Source organism: Beta vulgaris, chromosome 6, assembly GCF_026745355.1.
Source record: "Beta vulgaris subsp. vulgaris cultivar EL10 chromosome 6, EL10.2, whole genome shotgun sequence".
In the NCBI taxonomy this organism is placed as follows: Eukaryota; Viridiplantae; Streptophyta; class Magnoliopsida; order Caryophyllales; family Amaranthaceae; genus Beta; species Beta vulgaris.
In genome coordinates, this window is record NC_079207.1 from 9,763,468 (window position 1) to 9,779,412 (window position 15,945).

Here is a 15,945-nt window from a genome sequence, read left to right on the forward strand (position 1 = left end):
ACCCATATATTGGTTTTATATCTACCCATATATTGGGTTTTATCTCTCTCCATATGAGAGTTTGAAGACTTTGTTTTTGAGTTTTAGTGTACTTCAATAAGTTGATTTGTTGATCAGAATTTGTGCGGAGTTACAACAGATGTCAAGACTTCATTTACAAGCACTTGAATTAAATCCAATTTTACTTCAAAACTACAAAAGATCGACAGATCCCCCTGCAGAAGACTGCATCAGACAACCATGTGAAAGACGAGGGTTTTCAGAAGTGTTATATCTACTCAACGATCGTGATTTTATCATATTAGAATTGTATTTATTTTATTTTGATATGTATTTGTTTATTTTCTACCTCTATTGGAGATGTCGTATTACTTTAAATCAATGAATTAAAGTTAATTTTTTTAAGAAAATGTTATAATTGGCGAATGAGTGACGAGACTGAACTCTTACGAATAAGTACACTGATAAATCGATAATGATAGCGTAGCGCATATAAACCCCGCGAATGCGATATCCGTAAAAACTAAAAACAAACTCTCCTCTTTCATTACTTCAACAAGCCGACTTTCTTGCTATCAAAAAAGTGCAATTAGACAACAAAAATCTTTTATCTTCTTGTCTCTCTCGCTCCTCCTCCTATTCCCCCCTCAAAAAAAAAAATAATAATTCAGACAGACGCCATGGATTCAACCCCGGTAAACTGGGAAGCTTTGGATGCTCTCATCGTCGAATTCGCAAAATCCGAAAATCTATTGATCGAAAACAACGATTCTTCTCTCTCTCCTCCTCCTTCACCTTCCTCTTCCTCTCTCTCTCCTCCGCCATCATCATCACCATCACCATCATCTTCTCCTTCTTCTTCTTCGTATCAATCACGCCTATTGATTCGTCGGATCAGACGCCTGTTAGAGTCTGGTGATATTGACTCTGCTTTGAATCTCCTTCGTCTTCATGCTCCTTCCATTTTAAACGATCACCGCCTCTTATTTTGCCTTCAAAAGCAGGTACATAGTTTTTACATTACCTGAAATTTCTAGGTTTTTTTTTTTCGATTTTTCTTTGATTTTTTGATTTTTTTTTTTTTTGATTGATAGAAATTTATTGAGTTATTGAGGAGAGGAACTCCGGAGGATCGCGATTCTGCTATTGAATGCGTGCGCACTTCTCTCGCTCCTTGCGCTCTTGATGCTTATCCTGTATGATGCTCACTTTTTTATTTTTGATTTTTGATGATTTAATGGCGTATTGATAGAGAGATGATTTTTTGTTTTCAAGGAAGCATATGAGGAATTTAAGCATATTATTCTTGCACTGATTTATGACAAAAACGACGGCAATTCACCTGTGGCTAATGAGGTACTTTGATTCGTCCTTACCTAGTGGTGATTAATGCGGATTTTGATTTGTTGTAGAAGTATATTGAATTACAATGCATTTTTATTACTTAGAAGCTGTTAGTTCTTATGGAATGTGTGGAATGTATTTTTATTACTTGGAAGCTGCTAGTTCTTATGGAATGTGTGGTGATTTTTAGCATTTTAAATTTTCCACTTATTTCTTGTACTATTATGCAAGGAGGAAGTCAGAGGAGTGCTTAAGACATCAAGAGGAGGTGTGTTTGTGTAGTAGCCGTTATAAGTGATTTAGAGGCTGAGGCTTTCTTAACTACTACAGTAATAAGTGTTGGAATATGGATGGTAGATTCTAGGATAATATTTTGAAATAGAGGTTTCAATTATCTGAAATGTTTTGTTAATATGAGGAAGGTGGTCCTAGGAAAGTTTCACTTAACAAGTGTTGTTTTTAGGCTTTTGTTGTTGTTGAGGTGTTTCTGTTTATGGCTCTAATGTGAGAGGTCGCCGCACTTTTGGTTGTGCTTTTTATATAGAATTATTTTTTTTAAAGAAGGGGTGATGATTTATAGGTAACAAACCGTCCTTTCTAGGGAAATCTTATTGGAATTTTGTTCTATGTGCTGTTTACTTGCAGATGTTTGTCATTGATATCAGGGAGAAGATGACAAATGACAGGCACTCTATGATGAGTTTGAAAGATGTGCCTTTTCAGTTATGGAAGAGAATGATCTCTTTGTGTTGCAAACCCTTACATCTTAACCAACTAAATATTTTGTTAGGGAAGAAAAAACAACTGAGAACGATAAGCCAGGAGTTAATTGAGGGTGTTGGAGAAAGAGCATTGTCAATGGTTGATTTTGCTAGGAACACAGGATGAGGCTGCTTTTGTTCCTTCTATAATGCTAGGCTTCATCTTTTAATTTTTAGAGGTACTATTATGTGAAATGTGTTCTAAATGTATCTTCAATGTCAATATCTAACATACATGGACTTTGTTTTTGGTTTCTTTCTTCCCCAAAAGGAGCTTGAAAGTAAGTTTGCTGTCAATTGTGGCCAGATTTAATGACAAAGGAGTCTAAGTCTATTGGCTTAAGTAGTGGTGCTTACAAATTATTTACACAACTAATAGGTATTGGTGCCGTGGTTCTAATTGTGAATAAATACGTTTCTTTTTTTTGTTTCCTTTGTTGAAAACCAATGAGAATGATCTCTTCTGAAAGTTAGACTTATAAAAGGCTTATGATCTGGCATCATAATATTGTGTTTTGTCAATTTTTTAAAGAATGGGGTTTCCTTGTAAATGGAGTAAGTGCGTACTTTTTATTTTTTTCTGCTAATCATTTTAGTGCAGCGATCGAGTTTCATTTCAAGTTCTCTCATGTCAAGCCAATGTTATTCTTTGATGGCCTTGGAGTGAATTTGCAATTAAAGCTACTAAGTTAGCTCTTTTAGATGTCATAAACAATCTTTCTTAAATATCCTCATTTCTCATCTCCTCTTCTCCAACGATACTCTATAACCTGAGGAGAATAACTTGGGCTATATGAAATATCGTTCTTTTTGTACCTATATCAGACTTCAAGGTATATACTGTGAGACTTTAGCTGATATCTTTCGGTGCGCATTAGGGTTTCTACAATCTTTTTTTATCGTGTCTTCCAATTGTGCATCATTGGAATGGATTTGATGTGTACATTTTTTGGGGTTGCATAAGTGAAAGGTTATAGAAAAGAGTCACATAATGTAGATCAAAGCTTTTGTGAACAGGGGGTTAGATTGTAGAATGTAGATTAAGCTTGATAATATGTACCATTTCCTGTATCCGGTATCCCATTGTGTGAAACTAGGGAAATTTGAACACGACTCTCTATAGGTTTAGACTGATTCTGATAAGGGTTTTATGAGGTTACGTAGCAACTATCTGTGACTCCCAGCATGGGGGAGTCATGAGGAAAAGTGGTGGAGGAAGAATGTCTCTTGAGTCTCTTCTATTTATGGATGGGCAACGAAAATCGAAGATGGCATGTCTTTGAGTTCTCAGTTGGATTCAAGTAAACGGTGGTTGAGGGTTTTGTTTTGGCTTGACATATGATGTGGGAATTAGCCTCATGAGATTTGATTTTCAGATTTGCATTCTTGAAGAAGGTTATTTGGAAAAGAGTGTTAGTATGAAATGGGAAGGGAAATAGAAGCTTCTAAGTGTATTTTTTGTGACATTCTAATGATTGAGAATGAGAAGAAGGAATTTTCTTGTAGCATGAGTGGCTCCGTTTTATTGAAGAGCAATTTTCTTGAAAGAAATTTGTTTATGATCTTTCTTGTTAATGATCTTGTAAGATGGAAGCTTCTCCTAAAGCATCTATGTCTTTGAGTAGGTGGCCATTAAGGAGAGGATAGTCTTAGGAGTTGAGGGAAGGATCATCTTTCTCGTTAGAATTTGTGGCAGTTTATGTCATAAGGAGAAGCATTTGTCAATCATCTTTTACTATGTTGTTGGTGTTCATTCTTTAAGCACTTATCATCAGCCTTGTTTGCGATGAGTTGGGTGCAACTTTGTTTTGTGAAATATGTTCTTCTGGCCTGGAAAAGAAGGATGATGGAAGGTTGGCGTTACTGAAGTTTGGATGATGGTGCTTACTGATGCATGTAGAGAGCAAAAAAGCCAACAGATCATTGGGTAAAACTTGCTATATTTGAGGTTTCAAGCTTCTTTTTGGGGAAGATATTGTATAAATGTAAATCTGAGCAACACACAGGCGTCAAATTTTGGATTTAGGTAGTCACATGATCGCTTGTGGACGTGAGTTTGTGCATTGGCCCTCCTTTCACTTTCGGCAGAATCCTCCTATTGGTGTCTATAGAGCCTTTGAGTAGGAACCAACTACACTTCATATAAGCTACCAAATAGGATAGTGGCAATGTTTCCATATACTTTAGTTTACACAATCCCACTAAGTGTGATAAACGAAAGCAGAAGAATCTAGTTAGGTTATATGGCATCTTTGTTAGGCTTTTCCATTATCAGTTCTGTTTTTTTTCTTCGGGGACATTCCTCATGTGGAACATATTTCGCGTCTTTCTCTCCTATCGGGAAGTTTTTGCTGATTCTTTTCCGGTGATTCTTGATCTATTGTGTCTCTAGAGATTAGTTGGTTTGTGGAGCCAAATAAGGATATTAATTTGTCCAAGTCATCTTTTTGCAAGCTTGGAAGTATGTCACTTGTATACTTGTATTTAGAGTCTTGCTACTAAAGTAAAGATCGTACAAGTATCTTTGCTGTTTTTTTTAAAGATAAGCCATGCTTTTTTGTGATTCTAGATTCCATTCTTTAGCCACATTTTTCAGGCCTTTATGAGAGAGTAATATCTCCTTGGTCTCAATCATTGATTGTCTTCAGGAATATGAGTTTGAATGGCTAGGTCTTCTAAATAGTAATTTTTGTTTGTTTAGATTAAATCTATGGACGATACTTGTGATGTTTGGGCTTTTTGGGGGAAGGATATTATTAGGAGGTATCTTGAGCCAATGGTGCTCTTTTTATAAATTTTAATCTATCGAATAGGGATAAAACTTTACATCAAGGGCTGAGAACTCTACTAAAGAGAATATTATGGTTTGGTACATTATGTTGATATTGTCGAAAAAATATGCTAAGCATGTCCAATCTTTGCAAAATTATTCTATGTTAGTATTTTGGAATGCACATGTGGTTTGGTGCTGAGAACTCTACATCAAGAGAATATTATGGTTTGGTGCATTATGTTGATATTGTTGAAAAAATATGTCCAATCTTTGCAAAATTATTCTATGTCAGTATTTTGGAATGCACATGTGGTCCCTGAAGACGCGGAGGCGGTAGGGATCAAATGCTTTGAATGGTTAGGTGATCGGTTTTAATTTGAAGAGTCGTAGAAAGGCGCACAACACCCTTTTTTACACCAAATAGCAAATTTATATTAACTGCACCTCATGCCTGCAGTTTGCTCCTAAATTCTAGGACTCCTATTTTATATTTTGTACATAAAAGACCCTGGGGAACTCATTTTCTCAGTGAAACCTAGAGCACTAAGAGAGAGGATAATGAGAAATTGGTGGACGGTGCTGAGTGTGTATCTGATAATTCTAGGTCCTCTATTGCCTTAGTGCGCCTTGAGGCTTTCTAAAAACTGGTATATTACCCAGCAGCTGGCAGTATATCTCATTGGAAAAAGTCGAGTGGTTGGCTGGTTGCTGTGTTCATGTTAAGATGTACGATTGAGGAAGTGGCATCTGGGGGGTTACTGGACAGCTTTACATAATCACATGTTAATTGACAAACTGCAAAGTCCCTCTGCATTGCTGTACTTCATGTGCTATCAAACTTTTAATATTAGACCTCAAAACGTAATTTTCAGCATCAAATCTTTTTATTCCTGAAGACATGAAAAGTGACAAATATGATATTTTAATTTGCTATACTGCCTCCGTTTTTTAGTTGCAATACTTCCCGATATTGGATGTTTTCAAATAGACATACCCTCTCTCTCTCTTTCCCTCTCCCTCTCTCTCCCTCTCTCTCTCTCTCCATCACATGGAGACTTTTTCCATCTCTCTCTATTCTCTCCCTCACATTGGTCTTCTAATATACCGTGTATCGTCCTATGTTGCAACTAGAAAAATGAATGGGGGAAGTATGTGATGTTAATAATAGGAAATTTGGTACTCAATAAAAGCTTAGGATTGGAATACAAAATATACAACTGATGGCTGCGTATGTCAGGATGTGACTTCAACACTGATGAAATGGTTTCTGACAAATTATTTATAAATATTTTGTCAAACACCCTTTTGTGTGATGGATGGGCATGAGAAACGTTTCCTTTATCCGCTGGTCCCTGTTCTTTGAAACTGTACCTCGAAACTCTGTACATTTATGTTTTTGTTGGATGACTATGTTCATTCCTTGTTTTACACCTGCTATTCTTTGCAATTTCTCTGCTGTAAGCCTCATGAAGTCTTGTAATTTAAAGTAAGCAGGCAGTCATAAAGGGTGTGCACTTTAAACAAATAAAGTAAATCTTACCCCAGAACATTGAAAACAGAGAATGTAAGGTTCAAGTAATGTTGGTAAATATAGTTTAAGTTTATTGTACAAAATATTTCTTGACTGCTTGTCTATCTGTAAAGGTAGGTCTCTTTCTTTCTATATTTCACATTTTGCCTTGAATGTAAATATCTACATGAATCTTCTTACAATCGTTGGTTTGGCCCCTATGGGCATTTCCTTTTGTCTTTTTTTTTTCTTCTCTGCTGGACTCTTACTGATTTTTCTAAGATGTATACAGCAGTAGGATTCTAGTTTAGTTCAGCGGGCTCACATCTTGATGCTTGATACGTATGCATGTTAATTTGAATATTTAGCTTTGATTGTTAGATGCAATAATCAGTTCTGATGAATAGACCTCGATTTGGCGTTCTGTGTTTCAGTGGTCTGAAAGACGAAGGTCCGAAATTGCTGGACTGATGTCTTCTATTCTGAGAGCACATCTTCAAGCGCTTGATCCCTTGTTCTCAATGACATTGAGATACTTGATAAGGTTTTTTGTCTGCCGCCTTTGCTGGTCCTTTTACGTTGACCGTTTGTGATGATTGCTAATTTTTTGGACATATGAAACAGTATACACAAGGAGTTTTGTCTTCGTCAAGGAGTCTCTTCACCCATCTCGGACCTTACTGAAAGGTTGCTTCTTGAAGACAAAGATGCCCCAGCAACACCGCAAGAGTCACTTCTTGAAGTGCCTCCGTTTGACGAGGTGAAGTGATCAAGTTTTCTTACTATAGTCTTCCTTTGCTGTGTGCTGAATCAAGTGATGGCATGCTTTTTAATGCTACTCGGTGAGGACATCTGTGTGAAACTTTTTCGTTTACTAATGTTTGGTTCGCCTTTTTAAATATTGCAATTCAGGTGGACATACAAGCCCTAGCTCATGCTGTTCAGCTTACCAGACAGGGGGCGGTTGATAGCCTAAGATTTGCGAAGGGTGATTTATTTCAGGCTTTTCAGGTTCTTATAGTTCTTTATCAATCTTCTCATGTTCTTTGCTTCTTATCTCTGGCACGTCTAACTAAATTGCCAATCCATTTTTGATTTTTCCTTTTTCTGTAGTCTTAGACCTAAGGAATCCGGTCATCATTTCTTGAAGTATGACCGTATAGATAGCATATTGGAGCTTATTCCCTTGGAGGAATTATAGCAAACAGCTATAGTCCAGACCTGTTAAGATTGGTAAAAAATTTCATATTCGTAAATGAGGATGCTTGGTCTAAGTTTTCTCGTGGCTTTATCAGTTATAGTCTCTTGTACTATCATTCAGAAAGGTAGTTGGCATTTTATATTTCTACTTAGTTGATTAGTACTTCGTTCATTTCCCAACATTATGGAACATCGGAAGGCATTTAGCCTTAAAAACATGCTATGAATTCCGCATCGATGTCAAATCAAATTATGTGGGAGGGGAAGTACAAATAACCCGTGGTCAATTAAAACGATTCTTTTTCCAGTTTTGGTGGCGGTTCGATTTTCTGATTAGCTCCTGCTTGAGGACCAGTTTAGATAAGGGACATACACACACTATGGCTTTTTGTACAGCTGCCTCTGCCATGTATTAGGCTGTATTGAGTTATCATCACTATAGTCTGATGCTTTTCTATATGATATCCTTGGAGTTCAAGCGGTCTGGCTTCACATATGAGAAGTCTCAGATCAAACGACACGGTGGTTATGCATATTTGCCCGAATCTAGTTCACTCCATTCTTGCTCTAGATTGATCATATTAGTTGTTTATTTTGATCTTCTGTAAATCAGGAGCCTCTACTTTTTGGCAACATTCTTGCTTTAGTTTGTTTTCCAATTGTTCTATCATCTTTACAGCATTACCTTTGGGTTGGAAATGTTGCTAAATTACCAGTCAGTTTATCACCTAAAATAGCTTGCCAACTGAGGAAAAAGTGACGACATGGGATATTATTGGGTTTTCACTTGCATATCTTTTTTCATTACTTATGTTAGTTGAGGTTTATGGTCTATATTTAAAGTGTCTTAAGAGGTTATTTTAGAGCCAGTATGCTCTGTCATAACTGGAAAGTTCAATTCTGGGAGGTTGGATGATTTTCTATAGTTGTAGTAATGTTATCACCTTAGAAAACACAATAGATTGGGGATCCTTGGTGCTTCTTAATGCCACTTGAGATTACTGTTCCTTTTACAATTCTAGAGAGTCAACTCTGTTTTGTCATTTCCCAGTTTGGGAGGTCAGGAACATTTTAGGCATGAAGTTTGTTATGCCTTATATTATTGTTTTGGTCTTTGGAAAAATAAAAGGCTATTCCATTTTCCAGGATTAGATATTGAGTCTATTGGGTGACAGTCCATGAGCCTCAGTAACTATTCTTTAGGCATGAAGTTAATTTGTTTTTTATGCTCACGTTTTATTTTATAGCTTTGTTACTGTCATTACATAGGTGAGTTTTGGTGCACTTAGGACATTGATAAGGCAAAGAGAAAAGACAAAACCATGGGAAGTTATACCTCTGTGAGACTGTGACTGCTAATCAAACATTAAAGAGGCACTCGAAGCGGAAATCATTCCAAAATATAGCGACTTAGTGAGTATCTTTGTTCATTGCGCTCATGCATTGAAGTACTCTTCAAATTTGCACCTCTGAGGAATTTTGGTGAATCTCCTATCTGACCGCACTTGGAATGAGTTGTTTATTATTTGGGGCACACTAGGTGTTGATGCTCAACATGTTGAGTAATTACATTAGCAGTTGACAGTTGTTAGTAGCTAGTGAATTTAATATATCTACATATCCTATCCTAGGTGGGATTGCTGGTAGGTTGTTAACATTTTCTATTATCTTAATGTTGCCGGTTTATATAGGATGCTATTATATACTTCCTCCGTTTCAAAAATAAGTGCAACACAGAGAAGTGGCACATAGACCAAGGAATCTAGAGAGAGAAAGTTGGGGACCACATTTAGAAGAAAGATTAGGCAACTTAATTAAATAAAACTCTCAACTAATTACACCAACAACTTTATGTTCCATCACCTTCCACATGCCATCCACCACAACAATGCCACCACCGAGTCACCGGACCATCGCCACTACCACCGGAAAATCTCTTTCCCCTCCCTCACGTACCCCTGCCCACCGCAAAACCACCCTCCTCCAAACCTGCCCACCGCAAAACACGTATCTTTCCTCCCCTACCCCCAAAACCAACGCTCCAGATGGAGAGAGAAAAGCAAAGATGCAGAAGAATCACATAATCGCAACCCCCGAAACACCCTAGCTTCACCAATCGCAACCACAACTGTATCGTGCAATCGAAGAACCACATAATTAGAGAGTTTTGGCGCACGTTGAGGCAATGATGGAGAGAGAAAAATCGATGATTCTAGGGCAAAGAGATAAATCTAGAATCAAAATCTGAGGGTAGCGATTGAGAATTGAAGGTAAGTGTTCTTTAGGGTTCTTCGATGTTCTTCGAGGTTTTAAGTTTTAGTGTTCTTCGATGTTCTTCGAGGTTTTAAGTTTTAGGGTTCGTCAATGTTTTAGGTTTTAGGGTTGTTCGATTTAGAATCGAAATTGTAGATTGTTGTCGTTGAGGTCATCTAGGACGATGAAGATGATTTCTTTGCTTAGTAGATTGAAGAGATGTTCCACCATTGTTGATTTTTGCTTCTTCATTTTGACAAAGAGGACTGGGCGTGGTGGTGGTGTCGGGTTAGTGGTGGTCGGGTTGGCGGTGGTTTCAAGTTGGTGGTGCAGAAGGGGGTTGGTTGGCTTGAGTGAGGAAGAGGAGGGTTCGATGGTTTGAGTTGAGGAGAGAGGGGTTGTGTGGGTTGATAGTTGATTAATTTATGTTGTTTATATTGATAGATGGTAAATTAATTAAGTTGTTGAGGAAATTAAGTAATGGCATTCTTGTAAGTAAAAGGAAAAAACTTTCCATTTTGAGCTATGTTGCACTTATTGTGACATTTCCTAAGATGGGAAATGTTGCACTTATTTTAAACGGAGGTAGTATGATGTATCAGGAATTGTTCCGTAGTTTACTTTGGTGTTGATTGTTCAATTTTGGAGTTTGTGATGTATGACCTTTATATTCTTGGTTTTGTTTTTGTAGAATGAAATATGCCGCATGAGAATAAACGTATCTATTTTGGACGAGCTCGTCCATGAGTATTGTGTTTACAGGGGTATAGTTGATTCCGTCGTGCCTTCCGCTGGTATGCTCGACCCTCTTTGTATTTTAATTTCTTCATCTACTTCTAAATGTAAACCTTCAAATATTAAATACCCCCCATTTCTTTTCACCAACAGCGCCTGGATACCCAGCTGAGATAGACCATTTGAAAGCTAATCAACTCAATGCTACTGGTGGTTTGTCGAGTGATAATTTTCACGATGTGGATTGCGGAAATAATAAACACTCAGAGGATGGATCTTCTATCATTAATGCTCATGCTGATGGCACCGAAATTAGTACAGAAATGACTAGGACTCAGGATATGGATGTGGAGATGCGATTTCCTTGTGAGAGTGTGAGTAACCACGACAATTGTAGCACTAGTGGAACTCATCGAATTAAGAATTTGAGGATTTGTCAAAGAAATAGAGGTCATGCAGTTGAAGGGAGGAGACGCAAAAGATGGAGGGAAAGAAATGAGGATTTTGATTTTCCTGCTGGCGTACATTGTAACGAGAGTAGCAAACAAGAGGTAGTTGCTGTGTTGTTGAAGGTCATATGAACCCGTCTCTGGAATATATTATCTCCATGTATATAATAATAGTAAACTGATGTTCATGTAGGGTTTTGAAAAATACAGTCCTTCAGATCTAACTTACAACAAGGAAGATAAATGTGAGACTGTTCTGAGCATAAAGGATCTAGCTGATAGAGGTATGGCTGCTGAGGTGGTTGAAGAAGTAAATGTGTTGGACCCTGAATTTTTTCAACAGAATTCCATGTTGCTTTTCCAGCTGAAGCAGGTAATATACCTTTTTGTTTTTCTGAAATCTGAAATACTGTACTGCTTATGCCAATCTTTCTGTACTTTTATTGAGAGAGATTTCTCACTGGCCTGTTTGTTGTGCTCAGGTTGAGTTTCTGAAATTGGTTGATTCCGGTGATCACTCTAGTGCTTTGAAGGTTGCAAGTTCCCATTTGGGGCCTTTAGCAGCCAGCGACCCAGGCTTGTTAAAACCCTTGAAAGAGACGCTGTTAGCTTTGCTTAGGCCTAATGAAATTGCTGTTAAGAGAGATTTGCCATTGCATGCTCTGGCTAGTTCACTTCAGGTATAATGTCTTTTTTCTTAAATAAATTTGAGTTATATATGGGAGTTTAGGTTCACTTTCAATCTCAATGTAATTGAGGAGTTAAGTACTTGTATTGCTACACGCACTGTTACCTCTGATTTCTATCTCTGAATTGCCACATTTGCTTATTCAACTACTAAAACACCGCCAAGTCCATAGCAAACTAACAGGATCCTGTTCAAACATTCTTTCAACGTCAGCTTTTATTTTTAGGTATTCAATGTTTTTTTTAATTATTGTGATTTTTCACGTGTATTGTTGTGTTTTTTTTTCACGTTCGCCAATTGGCCCGATGGGTATAAACTTAGCACCCTTATGTTGCAATGGTATAGAAGTTATCATAAGCAACAGATCAATACAAAACATATCGACAAGTGACGTTCAACCCTATGTTTCTGTTGGAGTCGGCGCGTATTGTAAACTTCTATTTATTTTTTACTTTGTTTTCCTCCATTTTTGAAGAGACAATTTTCAAAAAGAGGGGAAAGTAAATGAAATTTTCAACATGAGAATCTGAACAAAATTAGAAACAATGGAAAGAAATTATTCAAAAGTGCAAAAAACAATGAACAAGTAGGATGTAAGTTGTACATGCGTACTCCGTAGAAAAAAAATCGAGCCATGTTAGCAATTAGAGTTCATCGTCAGAAAAGAATCCATTTGGATAGTATTTTATACCGATGTGCACCTTTGATAACTTCTATACCAATGTGGCATATGGGTGCTATGTTCAATACCAATTTGATTAATTATCCGTCCTTTTTACGTGTCCATCATTAAGCTATTCTGTATTACTTTTGTAAGCGTCGTTTCTCAAAACTTCAATGTCAGTATTGATGAATTATAAGCGTCATTTTTCAACTATTCTTTTGTTAATATAGTAGAGTGTATTGTCGTTTTTAAATGTGCGTCCTGTTTCTAAAAGCCATTTTTCAAGTGTTCAGTGTCATTTCTATAAGTGACAAGTTTCAAGCATTATGTGCCATTTTATAAGTGTCAATACTATTTTCAATTGGTCCAACCATGAGGATGGTGTTCACTCGAGGAGTGGTTGCACAAGAATCTTAATCTATGTATCTGCACACTAATATACTTCCTACGTTTCTTTATAAGTGGAATATAGAGAAAGTGAGGGAATACAAAGGAATATAGAGAGAGAAAGTTGGGACCACAACAAAGTAAGGTAATTTAAGAGGGTGAAAAAAAAAATAGTGGTCCCTTTTACTTTTTAGTGACATATCTGTAATATAAAGAGGAAAATTTGTTAATAAATACCACATTTTGAGCACTTTTTTGAAATAAATACTTAGGTTTTCTGAAATTTTACATAAATACCAAGCTTGACTAATTTTTTGGAATCACTACCACTTAACGGATCTTGCAAAAAAAAAAGTTAGTTTTGCTTCTTCAGTTGCAAGTGAAATTACGTTTTTGCCCTTCCCCACCACCACCATCCCTACCACATGCAACAACCATGCTTGTCACCGTTGCTGCCACACCACCCGACCTACCCACCCACCTAAAAGTCGAACCACAACCAACTACAAAAGCACCACTTACTCAAAAATCATCCTACTCCACCACCCTAACCAACTACGAAACCACCACCACCTCCACCCACCAAAAAATCAACCTACCCCTTAATACTAACTAACTACTAAACCACCGCTACCTTGTAATGGGGGTTAGGAGAGAAAAGGGGATCACAAGGGTAGTGAGTTTCGTGGGGGTTTTGGTGGTGGTGGAGGAAATTAGGGAAGGTAAGAAGGTAACTTCACATGCCATTAACGAAGCAAAACTATCGGTTTTGCGAAAATCTATCAAGTGGTAGTGATTCCAAAAAAAATGCAGAAAGTTGGTATTTATTTTGAATTTCAGACAATCCAAGTATTTATTTCAAAAAAGTGCCCAAAGTGGTATTTATTAACAAAATTTCCATATAAAGATTTGTTTTTCGTCATTAGAAGCTTAGTGTCTCTTATTGTGACATTTTCATATAAGGGAAGTGTGTTACTTATTAAGAAACGGAGGTGGTATATTGTTGTGTATCCCAGCTATTTCAAAATGGAAAATTATGTATAAGGTGGTAAAAGTCTTTGTTTCATGGTTATTCGGAAAAGGGGTAATTACTTTGTGTGATTAGGTTAGCTTCTATGAGTTCTGTAATCAAATGTCACTGTGTTCCTAATGGCTGAATATTTTCTAGCTTCAAAGTCCTGGGTCAGAGTTGCAGTTTTAGGTTGACTGTCTATTTCATTTAACATTACATGTTCTTATGTCGTCAGCATATTTATTTGACCGTAGGTCTTAATGAACTTCGCACTATTTCTTGTAGATATCTGTCATTTGGGCTTTGGAAGGAGTGGGAATTCTCCTCGTTAGGGCGTGTACTGATATAAGGGTGATGTTTCAATGTTGGACAGGTTGCAATTGGTAGGAGGCTTGGCATCGAAGAACCTCAACTTATGAAAGTTATGCAGGCGACCCTGCATACGCATAATGAGTGGTTTAAACTTCAAATGTGCAAAGACCGGTTTGAGTCATTTTTGAAGATTGATGCCTTGAAAGAAGTCAACAGCCTGTTACTGGCTGATACTGTTTCTAAGTCTAGTATTGATGCACATACTCAGGGGTCTTCTCAAGCAACTATTTCGTCCAGTAGTGGGATCCCAGAAGATGGTAACAGTCCAACTCAAGTCTCTTCCCAGGAAGTTTGTGATGAAGGTGCAATAATCAAAGTTATGGTGAGTTATAAATTGCTTGTTTTCGATATGCATTTCTATTCGTAGATGTTCGTATTTCTTGATTTCATTATAAACGTTTAGTCTACTTGGAGTGTTATAATTGTGTTAATAGTTCAGCCTGCAAGTCATGGTGATGTGATTTTGCTGTGGGAGCAAATATACGACTCTAAATTTATTTTTAAATTGATCTTTAATTTTTGGGTTTGGATGATTTTACAATTAAATATAATTATTCGGTTATTTAAGTTGTTAAGTTCAATATCTTTGCCCACTGGTGGCATGGAATTGGAATTTACTCACGAGATCTGCCGCACTTAGTTTTACATGATCTTTGATTGAATTGATCGTGGAAAGGTCTCTCAGTATCCATCATCAAATGTGAATAAGACAAAAGAGACCTTTTCACGATTAATTCAACTAGGTATATATATCTAGGTATATATATTGGACTTAAGACATAAATATCCGAATATTATTTTCAATTGTAAAATAACCAAACCAAAAAATTATTGAGATCAATAGTACTAATAATTTTGAGTAGTCTCTTTGCTTCGACATTGGAGTTGCTATGTGTTACTGCTGATATATCTACTTGCTATTGGGTTCTCCTTTCAATCCTTTGTTTTGGAGTAGGATTCTCTCAGTTATCTTTTCCAAGTTCTTGTATCTAGATTACAACATGCAAATTTGACTGTTGTATTCATAAGTGAAGATTCGGTTCCTCAACAGAGATGGAGATGAGCTGGATCCCTTTGCCTTTGTCTAGTAGGATTGTTATATCATGTTGTCCTACTTTCTCTCTTTTTGGTTCTGGCACTCAATGATTGGTGTATGGGGGACATTAATGTTCAGTTTTCAATGCAGGAATTCCTTGCACTCCCCAGGGCCGACGCGATCCATCTGTTGGCACAGTATAATGGAAATGCCGAGACTGTTATCCAACAAATTTTTGCATAGGCGATGACCATCAGTGTAACATACAAAGGTATTTATGTGTTGCATTGCACCGATAATTCTTGAGTTTGCATTATGTAAATATACGGTGGTATCTTCTGTATATCCTCATCCCACTCTTGGGTTCTTTATTTATTCCTACAATTCTTTCGTGTTCATGTACTGCTCCGGTCAAACAATTTTTTATAGTCTGGCGGAGTGATTGAATTGGTTAGCAATCCCATAATGTCCGATGGTTGGACTTCAAAAGATCCCTAGCTTTGTGAACTTGCTGTCTTTACTTTCGGACTTCTGTGTTTTACCTTCTGGCTTAAATGTGTTGAATATGGTAGCAAGTTCATGTTACTCCTGGGTGTATTAAGAGAGTATCTGGCTCTGAGCTTTTCTATTCTGCATCTTCTTGTATAAGCATTACAGGGACACAAGGATATTTAGCCTCCATAAATTCTTGCTTATCTAGGGAAAGAAGTATAGATATACATAGTTATGTTGATCATATAGGAGGTTTCTGCATTACCTGA

General features: G+C 37.0%; 1 protein-coding gene across 2 annotated transcripts; it reads left to right on the forward strand.

The window, feature by feature from the left end:
- The first annotated feature begins 361 nt into the window (after positions 1–361).
- On the forward strand, positions 362–15,691 carry LOC104895564 (uncharacterized). 2 transcript variants are annotated; one of them, XM_048645965.2, is made up of 12 exons: positions 362–1,004; positions 1,095–1,196; positions 1,276–1,356; positions 6,823–6,932; positions 7,013–7,148; positions 7,301–7,399; positions 10,533–10,635; positions 10,730–11,127; positions 11,219–11,398; positions 11,508–11,705; positions 14,150–14,470; positions 15,323–15,691. In XM_048645965.2, the coding sequence occupies exons 1-12, from the start codon at positions 681–683 to the stop codon at positions 15,425–15,427; spliced, it is 2,157 nt and encodes a 718-aa protein (XP_048501922.2). In that variant the 5' UTR covers positions 362–680; the 3' UTR covers positions 15,428–15,691. The 2 variants fall into 2 exon arrangements, with proteins under 2 accessions (XP_048501922.2, XP_010680414.3); XM_010682112.4 differs by having other exon boundaries at positions 373–1,004; positions 15,335–15,691.
- The last annotated feature ends 254 nt before the right edge of the window (positions 15,692–15,945 follow it).